Source organism: Chenopodium quinoa, unplaced genomic scaffold (assembly GCF_001683475.1).
Source record: "Chenopodium quinoa cultivar QQ74 unplaced genomic scaffold, ASM168347v1, whole genome shotgun sequence".
NCBI classification, from domain to species: domain Eukaryota; kingdom Viridiplantae; phylum Streptophyta; class Magnoliopsida; order Caryophyllales; family Amaranthaceae; genus Chenopodium; species Chenopodium quinoa.
The window spans coordinates 967,996-995,530 of NW_018743946.1; the positions used below are offsets into that span (position 1 = coordinate 967,996).

The window sequence follows — 27,535 nt, forward strand, 5'->3', positions numbered from 1 at the left end:
CTCCCTTAACCGGAATGTCACAGCCCCTTCCCCTAGTTCCACTATAAGCCGTGTGCGACCCAAATTTGAAACCCCAACCCAAACCTGATATCCCATAGCCCAAACTACCCCGAATTCATTAGGGTTTAGGTTTCTGATTTGAGTTGGGAGTTTTAGACTCCGATAAATGATAGGGGGGAATGAAGGGGTTGTGTGTGGAGAATCGGGGAAGGGAAAGGGAAGGATAGAGTTGTTCGTCCGGCAGGCGTAAGGGGTAGATAGGTGGTTTGGTGGCGGTAGCTAAGGCTGGGGATGGAGTGGCTAGGCTGTTGGGAAGGATGGTGGTGGTGGCGGCTTTTTTTTTTTTGTAATAATGATAGTACTAATTTTTTTTTAAAAAAAATAATATTAATAGGACTTAATCAATTATTTTCTATTTAACAAAAAAAATTAATTAATCTTTTAGTTAAGATTTATTTAATTATTTAATTAAGAGTTGCATGAGAAATTAAGCATGATTAAAGTTTTTATTAGAATTAAAGTATATTGTTAAAGGAAAAAAAAAAAAAGAACCGGTCATATAAGTTGTAAGTAATTTATCTTGTTTAAAGTGGATACCCCACAAAATTTGTATTTTTAAAAATAATTAAAAGTTTGACTTGTTTTTGGCGGACCGCTCAAAGTTTGTATTATTTTTGATAATTTTTTCTATATAAAATTACCAAACCCTCAAATTATAAGAACTAATTGGTACAACCTTCTAAAAGCCTACTTCTTTCTTTCTTTTTTTTTGTTTTTTTAAACCTTCTAAAAATCTACTTCATATTTCTTATAACACTTTATTCTTAATTTTAAATCAGGGCCGGCTATGGGTCTGTGCAAAGAGACCCATAGCACAGGGCCCTGCAATGGAGAGGGCCCCCAATTAAAAAAGAAAATTATTACTGATATAAGAAAAATTAATGTCCAATGTGTTGTGTAAATGAAATTTGCTGAATTGATAGTAGACATATTCTTAAAAGATTTAGTCTTGGATTGTTGTGCAGGGTTCAAACCCCATGTCTCTCTTTTCTAAAAAATTTTGCCATTCTCTTTTTTTTTTAGCCTTTATTTTACTTTTTTTTTTCCTTTTTTTTTCTTATTTTTTGTTTGTTTAGTCATTAATTAGTCTAGGGAATTATGAGGCCAGGCCAGGCCAGTTTTGCTATTTTTTTTTTAATGTAATAAACAAACTAATCAAACTTTACATTTTAGGTTAATTAATTGATAAACATATTTATTCAAAAAAATTAATAAATATATATAGTTTCTCTAAAAAAATAAAAAGGAAATATATGGGTTAAACCTTAAACTTGTGAATGAAATGCTATCATCAAATTCATAAACTTAATAATACAAACATAAGTTTTATGTGTTTTATCATGTAAAAAAACGAAGACTAAAAGCAATGAGTTAAAAAACTATAAAGCATAATTTCATATTTAAAATTATACGTTCTAAAATCATCGGGGCCTAATTTAAAAATAGCACGGGGCCCCTAAATTGGTTGGGACGGCCCTGTTTTAAATTATACTACCTCCGGTCCAAATTACTCGAAACTTTGGGGTATTATTTGTGAGATATAAAATATTCCAAAGTTACGAGTAATTTGGACCGAAAATAGTATTTTTGATTGGATAAATCAAAACCTTATCCTTAGAAAGATGTTTATATATAGACCTATAGTTCTGGTAAGAAAATATAAACTCAACCTAATATCATACCTTTCTAAACTACATATCTTCCTTCTTAGCTTTCTCCTTTCCCAATATCTCTTAGCTAATGGATGTCCATAGACACTTCAATGTTTCGACGAAGGCTAAGCACATCGTGGCAGCGGCCGTGCCACTGCAGGATCACCGGCTACCCTTAACAAACTTGGACTTTCTGTTACCCCCATTAGATGTTAATGTTTTTTTCTGTTACAAAAATAGTGTTACTACGATACTTGATGACGAAGGGCAACAAAATGATACGTTCAAGTTTAAGGTGAGTGTACTAAAGAAAGCCTTAGCTGAAGCACTTGCGTACTTCTATCCCTTTGCAGGTGAAGTCGTTAAGAACTCCGGTGGCGAGCCGGAAGTTCTATGCAACAACCGCGGTGTCGAGTTTGTTGAAGCATTTGCGGATGTTGATCTTTTTGAGCTTGATTTGTATAATCCGGACCAAAGTATTGAAGGCAAATTGGTGCCTAGGAAGAAAGATGCCGTGTTCTCGGTTCAGGTCATTGCTTAGCCCCTATGGATTCACATTTTGACTTTTGATAATATTCATAAATTCTATAATCTGACTAGCTTTTGTGATTTGAAAAAAAAAATAGTGATCTGTGATTTTTATTATTCCCTTCATGTTTTTTTAAGTGTTACAGTTTGACCGACACATAGTTTTAGGCAATTAATTGACTTAAATAAAATAAGAGGTGAGTGAGATAGTTGGAGTATTAAAAAATTATAAAAGAAAGATAATGAAGTTAATAATTTGTTTATCTGATCCAAACGCTCCGGATGGATCCATCATATTGAGTTGGTTGGGGCTCGGGTTGGTGGAGAACAGGCTAGGCTAGTTAAGGCGGGAGAGCAACATAAGGGAATTAATTGAACACATTTCATATAAATAAATTGTGTAAATATAATTAAAATGTGATATTATAAAATTATAAAGGAAAAATTGTCAAGAATAATCCCAATTTTTCTCCGTCCGTCCAAAATAATCCTAACTTTTGATTATTTTTTAATAATCTCAACTTTATACTTCATCCGCCTAAAACAATCCCAAGTGACCGGTGACTCGTTAAACATGTAATTTTTTTTAAGGTTTAATTTTAGTTTTATAAAACAAAGAATTAAAATATTAATAGTATTATTAACTATTTAATAATAATAAAAAAAAAAAAACACTACATCCACTCAGCACCACCCAATCTCTCCTCCGGCCGGCGCCACCCCCTTCCCCCATCCTCTCGTCGGCGCCGGACCCAGCGAACAACGATTGGCGCCGCACCTACCCTCTCCCTGCCGTCATTCCCCACCCCCTACGATTGAAATACCTAGATGGAATCATCGATTTTGATTTCCAGGTCAGTACCATCGTTCGGGTTTGCCAGTTCTCGTTGTACATGGGGCTGCCAGAAGAAGGGTTTCATTCGGCGGAAGAGGTGACGGGGATTTCAATGACTGGTGGTGGGGGTTGTTCCGCTAGCTGAGCTTCTTGATTAAGGAGAGAGAAAGTTGAGATTGATTTGAGGGTATTGGAAATTACGATTGAGGAGCTTCGTGATTTGGCAAGTATCACCATTTTTTATTGCATCTGAAGTAGAGGGGGAGAGAGAGAGTGAAGGCAGTAGGAGTGGATGGTGGATTTTTTTTTTTAAACTTTTTTTTTAACTTTTTACAAAAAAACAAAAAATCTTTTTTCTAACCAATTGTAGGATGACACGTGTCCGGTAACTTGTAATAACAAATTAAATGACCGGTTGAGACTAATTTGGGCGGATGTTATACAAAGTTGGGATTATTAGAAAATAATCAAAAGTTGAGATTATTTTAGGCCAACGGAGCAAAGTTGGGAGTATTCTTGACAATTTTTCCAATTATAAATTAGGGAGAATAATCTAATATATATATATATATATATATATATATATATATATATATATATATATATATTGTGTGTTTTACATTCGATTCACCCTTTAAGCTAATCCGGATTCAGGGATCAGTGGTGGTTAGATTCCACTTCCCTCCCAATTTTTTTATAAGTACATTTTTTTATAAGTACATGACTATATATCTTATGAACTACAATTATCGATACTAGTTATATAAATCAAAGTGTTACAAGTAAAAAAAAAAAAAAGAAATATTAGAAGTATATATAAGTTGACATATAGGCCTTGTTTGGCAAGTGGTTGTTGGCGGTTGGCTGGTTCACTTTGCTTGTTTGACCAGCTGGTATGTTTGGCTGTTTATAATGACTTTTGAAATTGGCTATTAAAGCTGGCTGTTTATAAAAGTGTTTGGTAAATTAATTATTGGTAGTTGGTTGTGTATTAGATAATTTGTGGGTCAACAAGCCAAAAGCCAACAAAAAAAGCTACTCAAAGCAGCTTTTTCATTTTGGCTTAAAAGCCAGATTTTTCACTAGCTAAAAAGCCAATTACCAAACACATTTTTTGGCTGTTTGACCTCATACAAAAGCCAAAATCTAACCAAAAAGCCATTTACCAAACATGGCCATAATTTACAAATTTACATCAAAACTCTTAAAGAATATGGTACAAATACCTATAATGATTTCAATACATGATGCAAGAAATTTAAATTAGTAGACAATAAATTCAAGTAAAACTTTACTCCGTACAATTTAATCTTAAAAAAACAACTTTGTACGATTTGATATGGTGGAATTGGGTTATAAGAATATGGTATGATTTTTTAAGATATGGTGGAATTGGGTTACAAGAATATGGTACGATTTACATCAAAACTTTACTCCGTACAATTATTTGCACGAGTTTTCCTCGAGGAACATACACACGTTATTGATTAAACGTCAATCTCATAGATTAGAAATTGTACTGAAAAAGTGAAATTGCATAGTCCCCACGAGTAAGTATTACCCACTACCATGGTATATTGGTATGGGTAATGATTAGGGGATTTTTATCCACCAATCAGCATCCGACACGTGGGCCAGCCAGGCTTCGCCACGTGTCCTTCATGTAGGCCAATAGGAGCCTGCCACGTGTCATCAAGAGATTCGCCCTCCTTGGACCAATTGCAATGTGACACGTGTCCACCCATGCCAAGTGGGAAAACCGGCCAACAAGGCCCAAATCATTGTGGGAGGCCCAGTCAGCCTTAGGTTTAACCTAAACCTAGTACTGGCACGCATCCCAAGACATATAAATATGCCCATTAATCCTCATTAAGGGGGATTACGCACATTTAACACTCTCACCTAGAGAGACCCAATTACTTTTATTTCCGCATCAATTACTCCTTAATCAAGTACTAACTTGACCGTCGGAGGCGGATCTCCAATCATCCGGAGCATCCGTTTGTTTTGCAGGTACAGGCGTCCGGTTCTAGTCTCAGAATTGTAACTCTCCCGCAGGACATCAGAAAACCCCGAAACATTTTGGCGCCGTCTGTGGGGAGAGTACTTCTGAGATGACATCCACGTTTGTACCGACTCCTGAAGAGAGGCGTCCCCTGGACGACCCTCAAGTTTAGTCGGACCATGATACTGAGGAAGAATTTGAAGTTGAAGCTCACACAGCTTCAGACGGGACCCTAAGGGCCCGACGCACCCGTCATACCGAAAGGAGAGAACGGGAAAATCTTCAAACTGGACTCAGTGATCCAGCCGGCGCACCGCCTGTTCAGCAGCAGCCAGCTGATGGGTCTGCTCTCATTACAAGAAACGAACTCATGACCTTCATGAGGGGCTTCAAGGGAGAGATTCAAGAGTTGCTCAACAAGAAGCCGCCTGCTCTGGCCAAGGAGCAGTCGGCTAAGAAACCTTCCTCTTCAGGGAAGAGGAAGCCTGTTCAAGGGCGAGAGGCGACCCCTCATCCTAACTCTAGGAAGTGGGAACCGCCTGTCCTTGATTTCACAAAGTACCGCTTTCCTACTCCAGGAAAGAGGAAACCTGTTCGTCATATTCAGGCGGACGGGTCGAAGAAAACATACACAGATGCTCGGCTATTGCTAGAGTAGAAGAAGAATGATCGATTGTCAGAGTCGGCCTCTACTTCAGACTTCCAAGACAGTCTACGCAATACCTCGATGAGGTATACCCAGTCGCATCATGAGAGTCAGTCAGGCGGTACCTCCCGTCAGTCCGGCTTTCATAGTGACCAGGCGGTACCAAACTTACCATTTGTACCGCAACAACAATATTTTTTGCAGTCACCTCTGTTTGGAGGGCATGCAGCAAAGAATATCCAACCTATGGACTGGCAGCTACGGTTGCTTAGACTTGGGGAACAGCCGTCGGCCTTCTCCAAGGAAATTACTGAAGCCGCTCAGCCGACCAAAGTGAAAAATGTATTAGTAGGCGCCTATGACGGCACTACTAACCCAGAAGACCATTTGATGGCAATCACCAACCTGATTTACCTTCAAGGGTTGGATGATCCCACTTGGTGCAAGTGTTTTCCAGCGACTCTCAAAGGAATCGCACAACAATGGTTCGGCAACCTGCCGACTGGTTGTGTGAATGACTTTAGGACGCTTGCTTACTTATTCACCTCCAACTTTGCCATGAACATACCTGCGAAGAAGACAACCCTTGATTTAGGAACGATTCAGCAGGGCGAGAAGGAGGGGCTTCGTTCTTACATCAGGCGGTTTAACCTGATGAGAATACAGATTCAAGGGTTACCGGATGAGGTAGCCTATATTGACTTTTTCAGAGGCCTCAAAGACGGGTCGACATTCAAATTTGATTTGGTTCGAAAGAGGGTGGCGACTCTTCAAGAGGCCTTGATTGAAGCGGAAGCCTATATACAGGCGACTGATCTTTGTAGTACGGGAAAACAGTCGGACGGGAAAAGGTTCGACAAAAGAGAAGGACGACAGAAACAGTCGTCGAACAAAGATGAGAAGAAGAGAAAAGAGGTTTGGGCGGCTGATTCCTCTAAACAGCCGGCCCAGAAGAAGAGGAAAGAATTCAAACCATACTCCCCAAAGTATGCGTTTAACAAGGATAGCCAAGCTATCCTAAAGGAAATCAATGGACGGATCTCAATTGAGAAGCCGGCCCCCATGAAGGGTTCTGCGAGCAACCGGAACCAAGAAAAATTCTGTGATTATCATGAAGATGTTGGTCATCACACCAACGAATGCATCAGTCTCATGCGGTATCTGGACCGCCTGACTGAGCAAGGCGATCTTGACTCTTATATCAAGAAATCTACGGGGAACACTTCCTCGAAAAAGCAGTCGGCCAAAAAGAGTCAACAGGCCGACAGATCTGATACAGATGATGCAGTCGTCTACACCATTGCAGGCGGCTTCTCAAGAGGCGGCCCCACTATTAGGGGCAACAAAGACAATATCAGGCGGCTAGACGTAAATTCCGTTCACCAAGAACGGCCCTCCAAATATTCATTTCCTGAGATTGTCATCACTGAAGAAGATCTAGGAGGGGTAAGGGGGGCGCGTGACGACCCTATCGTTATTGAATGTAAAGTGGCCAACCAGAGAGTTGGCCGAATCCTTATAGATACCGGAAGCTCCTCAGATCTTATCAGTAGCAAATGTCTGTCAAAACTCAAATATCAGACTGATTGCATACATCCGACATCCCACCCTTTAGTAGGGTTTGGAGGAGGAGTCGTCCACCCAGTGGGACGAGTGGATTTACCCATCCGCCTAGGTGAAAAAGGGGAAGGACGACACATGGTAGTCCGGTTCCTGGTAGTAGAAGAACTCTCGGCCTACAACATGATTCTGGGACGACCAACCCTGAATAATTCCAAGGCTGTTATAATCCCATCTCTTATGTTGCTCAAGTTTGAGAGGGATGATGGAACAGTCGGGTCCCAAAGGGGAGATCAGAGGATGGCCCGAGAGTGCTATCTCTCGGATATCAAGCCCACTGTTATGGCCGCTGGGTCAAGTGGTGGAAAAACAGACCTTGACAATGTCAAGGAGAGTGCGCCTGTTCAAGAAGCAGGCGGCAAGAAGAGAAAGGCAGCCCAGACGGGGGCCGCAAGAAAATACAGAAAATAGCAATCATTGGCAGAGGAGCGGTCGGATGAATTCCGCCCTCAGCCGGCTGGTGAGCATACGGACCTGATCTTAGACGACTCGCGTCCTGACCGAACAGTCAAAGTTGGGACGACTGCTCTGAGAGTCCTGGGTGACGACTTTCACAAACTATTGAAAGAATACAAGGACATCTTTGCATTCGAAGTCCACGAAATGCCAGACATTAGTCCTGACCTGGTTTATGGATGAAAGATCAGGAGAAGACGGCCTTCGTCACTGATCAAGGGTTATACTGTTACACAGTCATGCCGTTTGGTCTTAAGAATGCCCCGGCCACCTTCCAGCGAATGATAAACATTGTGTTCTTTGATCAGATTGGGAGAAACGTCGAGGCATACATTGATGATATGATTGTCAAGTCTAAGCTTCAGATAGATCATCTGTCGGACCTCCGAGAAACTTTCGCCACACTCAGGCGGCACCATGTCATGCTCAATCCCAAGAAATGTGTATTTGGAGTTGAGTCTGGGAAATTTCTCGGATTCCTTATCAATCAGAGAGGAATAGAGGCGAACCCTGAGAAGGTGCAGGCGGTCATCGACATGCAGTCGCCTCGTACCGTCCGAGAGGTTCAGAAGTTAACATGTTGTCTGGCGGCCTTGGGAAGATTTCTAAGACGATCAGGCGACAAATGCTTATACTTCTTCCAGGCCATTAAGAAGAAGACAAGGTTTGAATGGGGGCCGGATGCTGAGGCGGCCTTCCAGAAATTGAAAGTTTACTTGCATTCCTTGCCAAGGCTGGTCAGCCCTTTGCCCAAAGAAGTACTCTACATGTACCTGGCCGTCTCTGATCATGCGTTAAGTGCTGTTCTTCTTGCTGAAAGAGACGGCTGTCAGCTCCCGGTCTACTTTGTCAGTCATGTACTGAAAAATGCCGAGTTGAGGTATCCCTTAGTGGAGAAATTTGGTCTTGCACTCTTCATGGCTGTTAAAAAATTGAAGCCCTACTTTTTGGCACATGCAGTCGTCGTGTATACAGATCAACCTATCAAGCGGCCACTGACCACCATGGAGTCGTCAGGCCGAATGATCAAATGGGCCATAGAAATACAGAGCCTCGAAGTTACTTTCGAGCCTAGAAAAGCAGTGAAGGGGCAAGCCTTTGCTGACTTTATTGTTGAGATGACTCGTCCCCCTGATTCTCGAGATCCAGACCAAGTCTGGAAGGTATATGTGGACGGAAGCTCAACTTCAAATGGTTGTGGAGCAGGCGTCATATGTCAGTCGCCAGAGGGCGACAGGTACGAGTATGCTCTACGCTTTAGTTTTCAGGCCTCAAACAATGAGGCAGAATATGAAGCTTTACTAGCCGGAATCCGCATGTGCAAGGCGGCAGGGGCACGAAAGATAGACGCCTGTTCCGATTCACAATTGATAGTGAGTCAGTATAATGGCGAATACGAAGCAACCCATCCGGCCATGATCAAGTATTTACAGGCGGTACGACAAGCAGTCGGATCCCTTGAAGATTTTCATCTGACTCAAGTGTCGAGATCAGAAAACAACCAGGCGGATGCACTTTCAAAATTAGCATCATCCGCCTCTTGTGATACTCCTCGAACTATTTTTTGGGAAGTAATGGAGAAGAGAAGAATCGAGGATGACCCTATTGGAATCCTAGACAGAAGCTCAACCTGGATGGATCCAATCAGGGCATATCTGACAGATGGTACCCTGCCGGATGATCATCACCAGGCGGCTGCGCTGAAAAAACGGGCAGCCAGTTTTGAAATGATAAGGGGAGAACTTCACAAAAGAGGGTACCTTCAACCCTACTTAAAGTGTGTTACTCCAGAAAAGGGACGAGAGATACTAGACGATCTTCACTCTGGTTACTGCGCTTCCCATATAGGCGGTAGGTCGCTTGCTCAACGGACAAGGCGGCAGGGCTACTTTTGGCCTACTTTAGAAGCAGATGCAATGGAGATGGTGAAAAAATGTGACAAGTGCCAAAGGTTTGGCAAACTAATTCACCGTCCGGCTACTGACCTCACTACCATTCATAGCCCACTACCGTTTGCTAAGTGGGGCATGGATATTCTGGGTCCCTATACGCCTGCTACAGGCGGAAGGAGGTACATACTTGTTGCAGTCAACTACTTCACTAAATGGGTGGAGGCGGAGGCTGTAAAGGGAATCAAGACGAAGGATGTAATTTCATTCATCTGGAAAAATGTCATCACTCGGTTCGGGGTTCCCATGTCTATGGTTTTTGATAATGGTCCCTAATTTGAGACGCCTGTTCTCAAAAGTTGGTTGGGTGACCAAGGAATTGCACACCACTTTGCATCAGTCGGCCGTCCACAAGCAAACGGCCAGGTAGAAGCCTTTAATAAAATCATCTCAGACAGTCTCAAGAAAAAGGTTAAACGAGCAGGCGGCCTATGGGCGGATGAATTACCACATGTTCTCTGGGCCATTAGGACGACTGAAAAAGGGGCGACTGGAGAAACTCCATTCCTCCTAACCTATGGTGCGGAAGCTGTTCTTCCAATTGAACACTACGAGCCGACTCTTCGAGTAATGCTATATGACGAAGAGGCAAACTGGGAAGCCATGCGCCTGGCATTAGACTCACTCCTAGAAAGGAGGGGCAATGTTGTCTTGCGCCATGAAATTTACCGCCTGAGAATGACCAGATCATACAACAAAAAAGTACACAGGCGTCCACTCAAAGTGGGGGACTTTGTACTTAGAAAAATGGAAGCAGTTGGTAGGGCTAATGAGTCTGGAAAATTAACTCCCAACTGGGAAGGACCCTACCGAATCTATGAAGAGGTCAGGGACGGTACCTATCGTCTGGAAACACCAGACGGCCAACCGTTGCCTCGAACCTGGAATGTAGATAATCTTAAGAAATATTTCTTTTGAATGATGTAAATAGTCGAGGGCTGTTTCATTCAATTTTGTACTAAGAGGGGCATGCCTACTGACAAACAGTCGGCTACTCTCCATGTTTAATTTTCATTCTTACTTAAGAGGGGCACGCCGCTTGTTCCACACAACCGGCTACTCTCCCAAAACACATTTCACCAAGAACTATCAAAGGCTCATGGCTGAAATGATCAGACCAGGCGCCAAGCCAACTGATCCAAATATAAGTTTAATTCGACCTGTCCCAACATTATAGCAGGCGTCCGACGGCATCCATCCGGATGAAATTTGTCGCAGAGAGCAGCTCCTTTTTGGGTGGAACATTGTTCTATAAAATCATTACACTACACCTATACGACTGTCTAACCAAGACAACCACGTAGCCGTTTCTCGGACAAGGATACCTCTCACTTAACTGACTAATCAGGTCAAACAAGTGTTCGCAGTAACCATCCGTGTCAACCAACCGACTGAACTACTTGGGATAAGAACAGTCGGTATCTTATGAGTTAATAGCCAACAAACATTGACGAATAAAGGGGAACAACCGGTACCCACCGCTTGAAACCTCTACTACTCAGTCACTCGGCGACTAGGTAACAATCATGTTTACTTGGTCACTCCTTAAAAATTTAGTATGAAACTAAAAAGGTGTTCATACAGCGCCTGTTCACACTAGATTAAATGTGGCGAGGAACAGTCGACCTGGACCGACTAGAGTCTCTAGCCTAAAAAAAAAAACAAACAAGGCAGGTAGGAAACCACCTTCCTACTTGGTTGAAGGGGATCTAGTCTTTAAAGTGGCCGACTGATCGCTTAGCCTGGAAACAGACAACTAGTCGTCCAGGGGCATAGGTGGCGTGACTAACTACCTCGTACCTGTCCGCAACTATCGGCCATGCAAAACAGTCGGTGTAGTATGCAATTGGATATCAGAGTTTCGATACGTAGCAAAGTCGAAACAAATTCGAAACGAAACAAATTCGAAACATTTTGGCAAAAAGGCGACCTAAAATAATGGTCGCCTGAGTTATATTAACAGCCGGCCAGAAGGACCGGCATAAATATTCATACCCCCGGCCCCTTGGCCGGGTAAAAGATACAAAAAGAAGCCGGTCATTAAGACTGGCAAAATATTCAAAACCCCGGCCCCCTGGCCGGGTAAACAGAAACAAACGGCACGTAGGCCGTAAAAAGAAGACATAAAGCTTAAGAAGGGGGCAGATCTTCAATAATAGCAGCTGCCGCCTGGTCAGCACTCTTTTTGCTAGACTCGGCTTCAGCTGCATCCTTCTTGATGCATCCACCCCTAGCGGCACAAGCGCCACTACCGGCTCCTCCTCCTCGAACGCCTCGTCCTCAGCAGCCGCCAGGATCTCTTGATTATATCTATCAGAACACTAGCGGTACGTTTTTTCCCATGAGGAAAAGTCGGCATTAGGGAAGCGGCAGCCCCAAGTCAGGCGCTGGATCTGAGCAGAGTCTTCCATCATCTCTCGGACCAGCTCCTTCTTTTCTTGCTCGGCCTTTGCCGAGAGCTCCTGAGTAAGACTCTTCTCCTGGGTCACCAGGCGTTCCTTAACGTGTGCCTAGGATTTCTCCAAGGTGTCGTATGAGGACATTTTTTGGCGAAGAGGTCTCAGCTCGACCTTGAGATTGTTGATGGTCGCCTCCAGCTCATTATTTTTCTTCTAGGCCGCCTCCAACTGAGCCCGGATAGCAGAAGTAGCCTACGCCTGATAATAAAGAATATCAGTTGTCAAAATCTCATTTTGGGCAATTTGAAACATTGTCTTATCACAGTCAGAGGCGACCATAGCTTTTGCAGCCTTTACCTCTTTGTTCTTCCTGTCAAGCGGCTTGCGAAGGCCGTTCACTCGGAGCAGGGCCTAAGTAAAAGGGAACAGGCGTCAGTTTTCAAACAAAAAACAAGCGTCCTGGAATTTAAATAACCAAAAATATGCTAAGTATACCTCAGCAAGGACCCCTGCAATCCCGTCTAGGTCAAGGGTGCCGACACCCCTGACCGCCTCCCTCTCAGCCGGAGGGACGACTTTGATCATAGACTTGTCCACCTCGACCAAGTCTGGCTCCTGAGGGCCGGCTGCATCAAGCATAAACAAACGGGTTAGACCTAGTAAGGAAGGGAGCAAGTCTAAATTCACAAGGACAACTTCATACTTCTAGGCGGCCTGATTGGAGTTTTAGAAGGAGTGGACGGTTGTTTCTCAGCCGCCGCATGTTTCCTGGCAGTACCAGGAGAGCTCGCAACAGTCGTCCTCCGGGTCTTGGAGTCTGGCTGTTGGGAAGAAGAGGTTCTTTGAGTACCCGTCTGAAAAAAGAAAAAAAAAACACTCGGTCAGTATATGCATAAACCCAACTCCAAAAAGAGAGTGAAAGGTTCGGAGCTCACCAAGGGCGCCCCCTTGTCGGGGGAGTCGGTTGAGGATTGTTGCATAATAGAGGCTCGCAACATGGCCGCCGCAGTCTTGGAAGCGGTGATCTTGCTCATGGCGTCCGCTACAAAGACAAGATACCAAGTTAATAAAAAGATAAACAGTAACTCATGGCAAAAAAAGAGTATTCGACAGGCCGGCTACCTCTTGAACACCGACTGCTAAGGCCACAGGCGGCCAGAAAGTACTCGTCATAGAGCCATTTGAAGCTCGGGACGCAGTGCAGGGGTACTTGCTCTCGTACCCCTGTAGTAGAGTCAACCCTCGACTCTACTTTAAAGAGTCCTTTATCCAGGATCTCTTTCTTGGCTTTGGGGGGAACAGGCGGCATGCTGCGGCCGCCTGCAAGAAGAGGCGGATCCCTGTTCCACCTGTTGAAGCGCTTGTTCAGCTCTGTGTCTGAACCTTCAATGATAAGGAAGGTGTTTCGCCAATCCTTCCACTTGTTCCCTTTACCTCTTGTCATGAGGTAGCCTCTGTGGCTCGTCAATTGATACCAGCCGGTACCGCCTGCCTTAGGGGTCAGGCTGAGGTAGTTCATGTGGGCGAAAGCCTCGAAGTTTGGCTCCACCCCTTGCAGTTCGCACCCGACCACATAGCCGAGTACGTTGACCCAGGAGTTTGGGGCTAACTGCCATAACCCCAACTCATACCCATCCAAGATCCGCTGAACAGCCGGATGTAGTGGGAAGCGCAACCCAGCCCTGATGGCCGCCTCGTAGCAGCCAAAGCAGGCGCTATCATAACTAGTACCAGCCGGCCAGACGACTGTGTCTTCTGGATCCGGCACGAAAACTAAAAAGTCGGGGCCCATTGTGTGGTTCGCAATAAAGCTCCCCACTCTCTCTTGCATGGCCGTGATCCGGCCCCGTGGGACAGTACAGTAGTAAGGGGTATTTTGCTCTCGGTAAGAGGCGGATGGCTCCGCCCAATTGTCCCCCTTCTCAATTGCGTGAGAAAGTCTCGCCTCTTGTAGGCGGTTGTTTTTCTCTTCCGTGTCCAGAGAAGCATGACCAGAAGAACTAGACTCGGATTCGTCCTCTAATGAGTCCGAAGAGGACGACTCCTCCCCTCTCCCAGAGGGGCCAGCCTTCTCTCCTTCAAAAGGAGTAGGAGAGAATGTAGACATGTCAACTGTAAAATGGGAAGGGGTCACCTTGACCCCTCCCTTAGAACTGTCGGCTGTCAAGCCGCCTTGGTTCACTTCCACATCTGGCGCCTGGTCAGATGTTTCACTAATCGGCACCCTGTGGGAGGATCCGTCTGAGTTCGAGATCCTAGCAGTTCTTTTTGTTCTGGCCATCATGTTCTGCATAGACACAGAGACAGTCAGACTTTGTATAAAGGGCAAAGATGGGTCCGGAAAAGGGCAGGCGACACTCCTAGTCCTAGATTCAGCCGTCCCCGGTGACCGGCTGATCACTAACCTAGGTCGTGTCGTGTGCTTCCGTGGTGCCATTTCAAAAAAGAATAAAATAAAGAGAAAATTAAGAGTAAGAGAACCGACGGTTACCTGAACGAGTGAAGTTGACGGAGTTCTGAAAATCCTGAGTAGCCGGCTTGTCAGAGCAGGCGGTAGGCAGAAAGAGTCCGGAATGTCAGAGCAAGTTCAGGGGTCCGAATGTTCTCTCTAAAAAGTTCTCAAGTGTGAAAATGACTGAAGTCAACACACCCTTATATAGGCAAAGTGAGAAGGCGAAGGGTCACTTTCAAAATTCAAAATTTGGGCGGGAGAATCTCTCGACCTTTCACCGAGTAACACCTGTAGCAGGTCGTCGCCTGTCACGGTGCGACACCTGTCACAGGTAACGCGTGACCAGTCACGTGCCACCTGTGAGGGGCAAATGATTAGGGGATTTTTATCCACCAAACAGCATCCGACACGTGGGCCAGCCAGGCTTCGCCACGTGTCCTTCATGTAGGCCAATAGGAGCCTGCCACGTGTCATCAAGAGATTCGCCCTCCTTGGACCAATTGCAATGTGACACGTGTCCACCCATGCCAAGTGGGAAAACCGGCCAACAAGGCCCAAATCATTGTGAGAGGCCCAGTCAGCCTTAGGTTTAACCTAAACCTAGTACTGGCACGCATCCCAAGGCATATAAATATGCCCATTAATCCTCATTAAGGGGGATTACGCACATTTAACACTCTCACCTAGAGAGACCCAATTACTTTTATTTCCGCATTAATTACTCCTTAATCAAGTACTAACTTGACCGTCGGAGGCGGATCTCCAATCATCCGGAGCATCCGTTTGTTTTGCAAGTACAGGCGTCCGGTTCCAGTCTCAGAATTGTAACTCTCCCGCAGGATATCAGAAAACCCCGAAACAGGTAATACTACCCAATACCACAATTTTTTTTTTCTTTTTCCTTTTTTTTCCCCTTTCCTCTTCATCTTCTTCTTTCCTTAAATCATTTTCCCCACCTCCATGGATACCTCCCATTGCCGGCCAAATCTCCGCCCACCGCACCTTCACCTTCGACAACAAGAAGCCCACCCACCCCACCGGCTACTACCTTGGTCGAAATCCAAAAACATGCAACTACCTCCATTAAAAATCACCGGAAACCACCCAAAAAAACATAACCGAAAAACAAGAGACACAAACTTATGGCTCTAGCCATTAAAAACAGTGAGTTCTATGCTGGAAATCGCTGAGTTCGGTTGAAATTGACGCCGGCAGTTTTTTGTCGGTGCTCAGTTATTATTAATTTCTATACTGTTATTATTGGTTTGTATACTGTTATTCTTGATTTTTACACTGTTATTCATAATTTATATACTGTTATTGAGAGGAGAGAGACTGCATTTTTACAACATGGGTAAATTTTACGTGAAATTACATTTTTGCCCCTGGTATGGGCCCAACGAGCCCATACCTGGTAGTGGTCTATCACTACTCTTGACAACACATGTAATAAGGGTCGTCTCTGAAAGCCTACAAAAGTAGGCCTCTTAAAATTTATTAATAACCATTTTTAAAATATTAAAGAAAAATTATTTGTAATAATCCTACCCTTTAAAGCGTTCGTTAAAAATTATCCTACTTTTGGGTTATTTTTAAATAATCTCACCTTTAATCTCAATTTTGTTCAAACGGTCTCAATTGATTAGTTATAGCAAGTTATTTGACACGTGTTGGCACCTAATTAGTCCAAATAATAATTTTTTTTTTTTAAAAAAAAAAGTTAAGAAAAATCAATAAATTTTAAAAATCACGTGCTGCATCCACCAGCCAAACCACCAACCTTGTCGCGCTAACCTCCTTTGTCCTTAGAATCTGGTCGCCAAACTTTCTTGTCCTAGGAATCTGGTCGCCAAACTCCTTTGTCCCAGGAATTCGGTCGCCGAACTCCCCTGTCCAAGGAATCCGGCCACGCGCGAACTCCCTTGTCCCATGAATCAGGCCACGTACAAACTCCCTTGTCCCACAATTCCGACCATGCCGACTTTTGTCGTCCTCCAATTTCAACGTCGCTAACAACTACCCCCATCCCCCAATTCCGGCCTCGCTAACCTCCCCCATCCCCAGTCCTCTGATTCCAGTCACGTTGAACTCCCCCACCCCGATTCCGCATTGAACCCAATTCAGATTTGATATGGTGGGTTTTCGAATGGTCTTTTTTTTTTTTGAGAACATGGGTTTTCGAATGGTCTTAAGTTAATGGGTTAATGGGTTCTGGGGTTGGGTTAGCTGCGTGGGATTTTAGTCGTGAGCGCAATCAGCTTTTAAGTGGCGGTGATTTCAGGTCTGGGTGGAATATAGTGGTGGTTCGAGTTTGGGTTTGGGTGGTGGTGGCTAGGGATGGCGATGGCTGAATTGGTGTGGCGTTGGTGGTTTTTTTTTTTTTTTTTTTTTTAACCAACCAAATAACGACACGTGTAAATTAAACTTTAAAAAAAACCTACACAACCCATTCTAAGTACAATGAGATCATTAAAAAAGATTGGAGGGTAAAGGTGAGGTTATTTTTAGTGGACGCCCCAAATGTAGGATTATTTTGGGAAATTTTTCCAATGTAAAAAACATGTGGCGACTTTTTTGTGCAAATTACAGAGCCAAAATGTCAGTAATATTACTCAATTGATATTGATATAAATAAAAAAAAAATGGAATAGACAATAAATAGATATTTATTTTTCCAATTTACTTGTGAATTGCCAGTAAATTCTCCTCTTAACACTAAAACAAGAATTATATTAAATGTTTATATGCAGCTCTCATGTAGATTTATCCTTAAATTAAATGGCCCATTGATGAATTGATGGCATTTCGCCAATAAAAAGAGAGATAACTAAGGGAGTTTTATTAGTTTTGGAACTAGAAACAAATGTCTAAAGTCTTAGTATTATATTTTGGAGAAACAGAAGAATATGAAGAGTTTGGTTTGAAAATGGTAATTACCAACTTTTACAAGGTAATTTGTATTTTTTTAAAATTAAACTAGCTTTTATGCTCGTTCAATGCACAGCTTCTTACTTGGTTATTTTATAAGTAGGTATACTTTTCAATAGTTGAAACTTTTTATATGAAAAACGAAGTAATTATTTCATTACTAAAACTTAAAAAGAAAAAAAAATGAGTGATGGTAGAACTCTTGAAGAAGAGGAAGGAATTTAGTTTGGTATATATACATAAAGATCATGGGATATGAAAATGACATATTGGTTTAAGTTATATTAAATCTAGGAGTTAAAAAGACATTTTTTTATTATTATTATTCATATGTTTATGTGATGTGTATTAATTGGTGCAACTTGAGTGGAAATAAAACACTTTATTTTTTTACTTGAATTTGCAAGTTATATAATGCATAATGACTTAAAAAATGAGAATTGACATGTATCATATGGGGATAATGAATGAGTAGTGACTAGTGATGACATGTATCATATGAATTTGTAGTTTATGTTTCTAGATACTAACTAGCATTCTGACCTGTTCCATGCACGAGTTATTACTTAGAATAGTTTCCTTATAATGTGTTGCTTATTTGTGTTGTATGAGTCAGCATTGTTTTATTGTACTTTCTATGTTTATATGATGTGGACTAGTAACTCAAATTTTTTTTATTTTTTTTTTACTATTACTTTATTTTAAGTTTAGGATATGAAAAGATTACGACTTTATTTTGGTGTAGTTGAAACATTTAATTTCCTTACTTATATTTGCAAGTTACGGAACGCATAAAGACATGATTTTTTTTTTTTTTTGATAAAGAAGGTGACATGTGGCATATGAGTGATTTGTGATGACATGTGGCATATGAGTAATGTGTGGTTTGTATTTTTAAATACTAAGTATAAACTAAGTATAGATATAGATATAGAAGTATAGATTATAAATTATAGATTTAATTGGTAACTTTCTTAATTTTGGGCCCTTGATTTTTTGGACCTTTTTCTAAAGCTCATAGAAAACCATGTAATAGACGGCCCTACATGTAATGGAGTGTTTGCTTTGAAGTTTTTATAAAAATGAAAAAACAATGAATCACCATGAATTCTTTTCTAATACTCCCCGTCTCGTAATATAGTTCTTATTTTTCTATTTTGGAGTATCAAATTGTTGTTTTTATTTCTATTTTTGAATACTATATAAAGACCATTATACCCTCATTTTTTTAACTTTATTCATTGCACTTTCTATATTACCCTTGAATTTTGCATATGCCTTGTACTTTTTTTTTCCACTTTTCTCTCTATAACTTTTGTCTATAATTGTACTTTTTACTTTTATTAATGTACTTCATCCACTTTCTCCTCTTATTTCTTAAATACCGTGAAAAAATATAAAGAAGAACTATATTCCATATTTGTTTGATTAAATAATCATTTCATTTAACCCAATCCATTAACACATACTTCCTTCATTTTTAAAAATATATTTTGTCCCACTTAAAATCTTAAGATAATGCAAATAAAACCTAATACTACATCATACAATATTGTTTTTCCTACACATTAATTTATTTATTTATTTTATTTTATTTTATTTTTATTTTTTTTTGACAACCTTGTTGTTTATACTTTATACTTGTATTAGGTGACCGAGTTGAAGTGTGGGGGAACATTAGTGGCTTGTGCATTTGACCACCGAGTTGCAGACGCCTACTCAGCAAACATGTTTTGGGTCACATGGGCCGAAATGGCAACCTTAAAGCCCATTTCAACAACACCTTATTTTCACCGATCTATTGTTAGCCCAAGAAGCCCACTTAACTACAACTCCACATTTGATGAAATGTATATACCCATTTCATCCCTCTCAAATTCAAATCCAAATCCAAATCCAAATCAAAATATGGACCCACTTATTACCCGAGTTTATTATGTCTCAAAATACCAACTTGATACCCTTCAATCATTGGCTCAAAATGAATGTTGCAAGAAAATTAGCAAACTTCAAAGTTTTAGTGCTTTTCTTTGGCAAGTTATTGCTTCTCATGCTTGTCAACTTGGAATGGATTATGTGAACAAGATTAGTAGGATGGGCATCGTTGTAGATGGTAAGCATGCTCCATTCATAAGTGCATACATTTCTCAATATTACTTCTGATCATAGATAATAATAATCTTATTTTTCAACCCCACATAATATTATGGTAAAACATCACCGCAAAACATTATTTGAAGTCCTAATATTAAATACTCTCTCCGTAACATATTACTCGCTATAAAGGAATATCTTATGTCTCACAAATAATACTCCATTGTTGCGAGTAATATGCAACGGAGGGAGTATTATACTTCCTGTGTTATTTTATAATTGCAACACTTCTCTTTTCATTTGCCGATACATGATTTCAATCGTTAATATCTTCAATTACCAACATGTAAAAATTATAAATATTTGATATTACAATAGTATAAATCGAGACGGATCTAATAAGATGTCACATGACTATATATTTGCTTAACTGTAAATCATCAAAACTATTCAAAAGTGAAACACATAAATAGTCTAAAAGTCAAATTGTTGCAACTAAGAAAAACGGAGGAAGTATGATATTTGACTTAAGACATGAAAATATGTGACTATTATTTCTGAATGAAGTATGTTCTAACCTCCTCTAATTCGCTTATTATTTAAAACAGGCAGAAATAGATTAAGCAACGAAGAAAGCAAGGAGAAAGCACAAGCTTTTAATTCATACTTTGGAAACGTGTTATCAGTACCATTTGGTGAGCAAAAATGTGGTGATTTAAAAGACATGCCAATAAATAAAATGGCAAAATTGGTGCATGACTTCCTAGCAAAATCAGTAACAAAGGATCACTTCTTGGGCCTCATTGATTGGGTTGAGGCACACCGCCCCGTGCCCGCCATGACAAAGATCTATTGCACCGAGGACGGTGATGGGCCGGCCTTTGTGGTGTCGTCGGGCCTAAGGTTTCCGGTCTCTAAAGTGGATTTTGGATGGGGCAAACCAACTGTTGTGCGACAGCGGAAGCAAAGGTCGAAAACAAACAAGAAAACAATAAAGAAATTCAATGCAAACAATAAGAACAACACCAAGAATTTACGTGGTTCACTATCGATGTGATAGCTACGTCCACGGGCACCGAGATCGAATGATTTCACTATAAACTGCAAAGATTACAAAGATGATTCTTGTATTTCTCAAGAACGGCTTTCACTCTGTCTCTCTTAACCCTAATACTGATATTAGGGAGGTTTTATATTAATCCCTAAAATAAAAGATACTTGGGCAAAAAGATAATAAAATAAGATAACCTAAAACCGCAAAATCCGCGTTCCGTATTTTTCCTTCTCCGCCCGGTCAGACCGGGCAAGGTCTGCCCGATCGGGCGCGAGAAGAAAACTCCATACGAATGCTTCAACGTATCCAACCCCCACCGCCCGGTCAGACCGGGCAAGGTCTGCCCGATCGGGCGAAGGCTCGCCCGGTCGGGCGAAGGCTCGCCCGGTCGGGCGCGAGAGCAGCTTCTTCAACGAATTTGCCAGGCACCTCTTCTTCTTCCGCCCGGTCAGACCGGGCAATGTCCGCCCGATCGGGCGGACAAAGCTACGAAGTACGAGTCACCTAATATACTTATCAACAATCTCCACCTTGACGAGAACTCGTAGTCAGCAAACGACCCCATCAAGACATAGTGAAAAAACATCTCAAGCCAAACCCGATGCAGGACTCATGCATAAGCCATACATCCCGATAAGTCTTCAACCAAGACCCATCACATACTCGTCTCCAAGTATAACAACTCATAATGCTCCACCTGCATCACAAGCCCCGGGCAAGCTCCACCTTAATGCCAACACACCTACACCAGGAGCTCCCCAACTTCGCCCCTCAGGGCCTACTACATCACGTAGTAATCAATATTTAGCAAGTCTAAGCAATGTTTAAACTTGCTAAACGGAACAGGCTTAGTGAAGAAATCAGCCGGGTTGTCAGCAGTCCCAATCTTCTTCACCTTAATCCTCTTGTCAGTACGCAAGAAATGATACCTGACATCAATGTGCTTCGTCCGATCATGGTGTACTTGATCTTTAGCTAAGCAAATCGCACTTAGACTATCACAATACACTGTAGCAAAATCCTGTGCAATACCCAGTTCACCTACTAGGCCTTTGAGCCAAATAGACTCCTTAGCTGCAGAAGTTAGAGCCATATACTCAGCTTCAGTAGTTGACAACGTAACTGATGACTGCAATGTAGACTTCCAACTAACCACAGAACCACCCAAAGTGAACACATAACCAGTCACAGACCTCCTGGTATCCACATCAGCTGCATAATCAGAATCACTGTACCCAGTGACCAAGCATTCCCTACCATTCCCGTACACAAGACCAATATCAGTTGTCCCTCTCAGGTAGCGAAAAATCCTTTTCACCCCTTGCCAGTGTTCCCTCCCAGGTCGAGCCATAAACCTGCTTACAACACTAACAGCATGCGCAATATCCGGCCTAGTACAGACCATAGCATACATCAAACAACCAACCGCGTTTGCATATGGAACTCTAGACATATAAGACAACTCCTCCTCTGATTGAGGTGACATAGACAAAGACAACTTACAACTAACAGTAGTTGGCGTACTTATAGGCTTCGATTTTTCCATCCCAAAACGAGACAAAATCTTTTCAATGTAGCTTTTCTGAGTCAAGAAAAGCTTACCTCTAGCCCGATCCCTGTAGATCTCCATACCCAAAATCTTCCTAGCTGCACCCAAGTCTTTCATGTCAAACTCCGAGTTAAGCATCTCCTTTAATCTAGCAATATCAGATTTATTCTTTGTGGCAACCAACATGTCATCAACATATAACAAAAGATAAATCATGGAACCATTATCCAGCTTACTATGATACACACAGCAATCATATGAATTCCTGTCAAAACCTTGTGAAACCATAAAAGAATCAAACCTTTTGTACCACTGTCGGGGGGATTGCTTAAGTCCATACAATGACTTTAGCAATCTGCAGGCATAGTGTTCCTTTCCAGGAGCTTCGAATCCTTCGGGCTGCTTCATCAGAATCTCCTCCTCCAAATCGCCATGAAGGAAGGCCGTTTTAACATCCAACTGCTCCAGCTCAAGATCAAAATGTGCTACAATTGACAATAACACACGGATAGAAGTATGTCGAACCACAGGTGAGAATATCTCAACAAAGTCAACCCCTTCTACCTGACTGAACCCCTTAGCAACTAGCCTAGCCTTAAAACGTATTTGCTCAGTTTCCGACAACCCTTCTTTCTTCTTGTAAATCCATTTACAACCCACAAGCTTCCTCCCTTCCGGTACCTTTACCAGTTCCCACACTCTGTTCTTGTAAAGAGACTGCATCTCTTCACCCATTGCGGCAAGCCATTGCGCAGACTCACTACAACTAATTGCTTGTTTATATGTGGCAGGTTCAAATGACTCTACATCATCAGCTACACTCAATGCATAACCTGTCATCGCATCAACACAGCAATTTCTTCCCTCCATCTCTTCAATCAATCTAACAGGCTTCTTGATAACTCGTTTAGGCATCTCAAGAATGGTGTCAGGTTGACTAGATGACCCCTGATTAGATTGCTCCACCTCATCCCCAGAGTTAGAATGAGTAGGAGTAATCTCAGGTTCAGGAGTACCCGGCACTGGAACATCAGCATCATCATCAATATATTGTACCCGAGGTAAATCAGCAATGGTAGACTGATGTACCTCAAGTACCCCATCTGTCTGTAATAAATTGTCTCCTTCCCTTCTCAAATCTGAAATCTCTGCATTTTTAATTGAATACATGGTGTTTTCATCGAAAGTAACATCCCTACTAAGAATGACCCGACCCTCCGAAGGTGAAAAAATTCTAAACCCCTTCACACCATCCCCGTACCCAACAAAACACCCCTTCTTGGCTCGTGGATCCAGCTTACCCTCAATAACATGATAATAAGCAACACAACCAAAAATCTTCAAATTCGAAAAATTAGGCAACTTACCACTCCAGATCTCAAACGGAATCTTGGAATCAATTCCAGAATGAGGACCCCTATTAATGACATAACAAGCTGTTAACACAGCTTCACTCCAGTACCTCCTCCCAAGCCCTGCATTAGAGAGCATGCATCGAACTCTCTCTAGCAGTGTCTGATTAACCCGTTCTGCTACACCGTTCTGCTGTGGTGTCTTCCTGACAGTATGATGCCGACCTATACCCTCATCTGCACAGAACTGATTAAACTCGTCTTTGCAAAACTCTAGCCCATTGTCCGTTCGTAGCTTCTTGATCTTCCTTCCTTGTCGATTTTCCACCAAAGCTTTCCATTGCTTGAAAACTTTGAAGGCCTCATCCTTTGACTTAAGCAACCTAAGCCATGTGTATCGGGACTTGTCATCAACAAATGACACAAAATAGTGGTAACCTCCCATACCTTCAACTCTAGATGGACCCCAGCAATCTGAATGGATGTAATCGAGCACTGCATCAGTAATGTGAGCACCCTTGCTGAACTTTGACCTGTGTTTCTTACCAAACACACAATGCTCACAAAATTCAAGGTTGGCAACCTTGACCCCGGATAGAAGACCCCTCTTGGACAATAGCTGCATCCCCTTCTCCCCCATATGACCAAGCCTCATGTGCCAAATCTTAGTCATCTCCTGGTGAGATACAGATGCGCAAACCGCAGAACTAGGCAGTGTAACACCCTCAAAAACATAGAGGGTGTTCCTTTTGATACCCTTAAGTACCAACTCAGAACCTCTGAAAATACACAACTCCCCATCTGAAAACACACCATTGTACCCCAATTCATCCAGGGTACCCAATGAAATCAGATTCTTTCCTAAAGCAGGAACATGCCGTACATTAGTCAAAGTTAACCTCCGCCCATCAACAGTCCTCAACCTCATGGAACCAATACCTGTGACCTTACATGGAGCATTGTTACCGACTATAACCATACCCCCATTGCGAGGTTCATATGTATCAAACCAATCTCGACGTGGACACATATGGAACGAACACCCCGAATCTAGAACCCAGTTATCAGATAAATCATCAGACCTAGCAGAACTGACTAATGCTAAATCTTCCTCTGAATTATAGCTCTCATTCGGTTTCTCTTCAACTACAGCAGCCTGGGACTTGTTTTTCCTCACCGGACAATTATTCCTAAAGTGACCCGGTTCTTTACAGTAATAACATGTTTTAGTAGTAGTTTTACTAGATCCATCCTTGCCGTTTCCAGCACCCGACCCAGCATTGTTCCCCTTGTTAAACCCCTTATTCTTTTTAGACTTTCCGGACTTAACAAATAACCCACTACCATTATCCCCATTATCACTCGTAGCTTTCATTCTGAGTTCCCTAGTATGAAGTGCTGCCTTCACTTCTTCTAAGGTTATAGAATCCTTACCAACAACAAAAGACTCTACAAAATTCTCAAAGCTAGACGGTAGAGATACAAGTAAAATCAACGCAGCATCCTCATCATCAATTTTAACATCTAAATTACGTAAATCAAGCAAAATAGAGTTAAGTTTTTCTAGATGTTCCCGTAAGGAAGTACCTGACTGCATCCGGAGGCTAAACAACCGCTGTTTCAGTAATAATTTGTTGGTCAACGACTTAGTCATATACAATGACTCCAGCTTCAGCCACAATCCAGCCGCCGTTTCCTGATCAGCAACCTCCGTGATGATTTGATCATCAAGACTAAGTAATATGGTAGAGTGTGCCTTCTCTTCCATAACTTCTAACTGCGAGTCAGTCGGTCCGTCTCCTGACTCCGAAGTAGTACTCTTTGGAGCCAACGGACGCCATATCTGCTGTTGTTTTAACAGAGCCTTCATCTTAATTTGCCATAGCCCGAAACTATTTTTCCCGGTAAACTTCTCAATTCTTATTGTTGAATCTCCTGCCATTGTTATCTTCAAGAAACTCTCCAAGGATTGAACCTGAGCTCTGATACCAATTGTTGTGCGACAGCGGAAGCAAAGGTCGAAAACAAACAAGAAAACAATAAAGAAATTCAATGCAAACAATAAGAACAACACCAAGAATTTACGTGGTTCACTATCGATGTGATAGCTACGTCCACGGGCACCGAGATCGAATGATTTCACTATAAACTGCAAAGATTACAAAGATGATTCTTGTATTTCTCAAGAACGGCTTTCACTCTGTCTCTCTTAACCCTAATACTGATATTAGGGAGGTTTTATATTAATCCCTAAAATAAAAGATACTTGGGCAAAAAGATAATAAAATAAGATAACCTAAAACCGCAAAATCCGCGTTCCGTATTTTTCCTTCTCCGCCCGGTCAGACCGGGCAAGGTCTGCCCGATCGGGCGCGAGAAGAAAACTCCATACGAATGCTTCAATGTATCCAACCCCCACCGCCCGGTCAGACCGGGCAAGGTCTGCCCGATCGGGCGAAGGCTCGCCCGGTCGGGCGAAGGCTCGCCCGGTCGGGCGCGAGAGCAGCTTCTTCAACGAATTTGCCAGGCACCTCTTCTTCTTCCGCCCGGTCAGACCGGGCAATGTCCGCCCGATCGGGCGGACAAAGCTACGAAGTATGAGTCACCTAATATACTTATCAACACCAACTTTCGGATCATACCATTTTCCATGGGGTGGTAGTTGTGGTTATGTGATGCCTATGCCAACTCCATTAGAAAATGGAGATTGGGTTGTGTACATGCACCTTCACAAAGACCAACTTGACTACATTGAAGCTCAAGTTCCCAATGTGTTCAAACCCTTTTATTTGGAGATGATTAAGTTCAATTAACCATGTCACTTAAGTAGAATTAGGCAATATAAATATAAATATGTACTTTTTTTTATAACATTTCACAAGGATCTTATAGGGGATTACATGTTGTAATAGGTATTAGGGGATGAAGTTATTAGATTAACCATCCTCAAAATTGTGTGTGTGTGAAATTGGATAAGTATGTATGTAGTATAGCATAATCTCGTATTAACACTTAGTTTCTCTTAGAAATGGATTGTTAATTTTTATTATTTATTTTTTTAAAGGTAATTAGAAGTTAGGAAATGTTCATTTAAGACTAAACCCTAACTTGTCTTAAAAAAAAAAAAAAAGATAAAATTTACCATCTTAAAAAGGTTCAGTATCTTGGTGGGCTGAGTTTGCATTCAATAGCATGATGCTTCTCTATGGATGTAGAAAGAGTTGACAATTAGATGATTTCAAAACAACTGTTTAACGTCCTCTATCCATTAGCAAATTTTAATTTTCTAAGGGCACCACTAATCTTTACCTTATAAAATATTAATGATATTTAAGTAAGTTATTATCTTCAGTGAAAAACACACATGATACTATGAGCTTTTGATAAGAGCAAATCATTATGAAGGGTCATAACTTTTGCATTAGAGGAGTGATCATTGGTTAATGTTAATCTAAGATTAAAAGAAAGACTGCATTTATTATTTCTCTTTTTTTTTTTTTTGAAACAAACGCATTTGTTATTTCTCAGATATTTAATCTATAAGCCTCAACAATAAGAAAACCCTTAAGCATCCTTTCAGCAGCTTCCATTGTTATTGTTTGGTGCTAGAAGCCCATATGCATTCCATTAGTCAACGACAATTTCTGTATACATATACGATAATCCTTTTCTTTAAGTTACTTCATTTGTTCTCTACTCTCCATTCCAAACTCCGCGTAATGACAAGCCTGACATAAATTCTACTGCGATCATTATCCACACGAGTAGGAAGAGCAATAGAATGAATTCCATTTCAGATACAACAACGTAAAATGATTCTGAAAATAATCTGTAATAACAAAAATGACTGCATCATAATATTAACTACTGTATATATATACTTCACACCAATTCAACGATAAAATATTAAAAAATACATTTACAACTCGATCATTAAACGGGCAATTCTTACATTC

The 27,535-nt window shown here is 41.6% G+C and overlaps 1 protein-coding gene across 1 annotated transcript; it reads left to right on the forward strand.

Moving 5' to 3' along the window:
• Positions 1-1,730: 1,730 nt before the first annotated feature.
• LOC110688954 (shikimate O-hydroxycinnamoyltransferase-like) lies at positions 1,731-26,972 on the forward strand. Its single transcript, XM_021865704.1, has 4 exons — positions 1,731-2,241; positions 19,181-19,643; positions 20,233-20,560; positions 26,200-26,972. The coding sequence occupies exons 1-4, from the start codon at positions 1,801-1,803 to the stop codon at positions 26,390-26,392; spliced, it is 1,425 nt and encodes a 474-aa protein (XP_021721396.1). The 5' UTR covers positions 1,731-1,800; the 3' UTR covers positions 26,393-26,972.
• Positions 26,973-27,535: the final 563 nt, after the last annotated feature.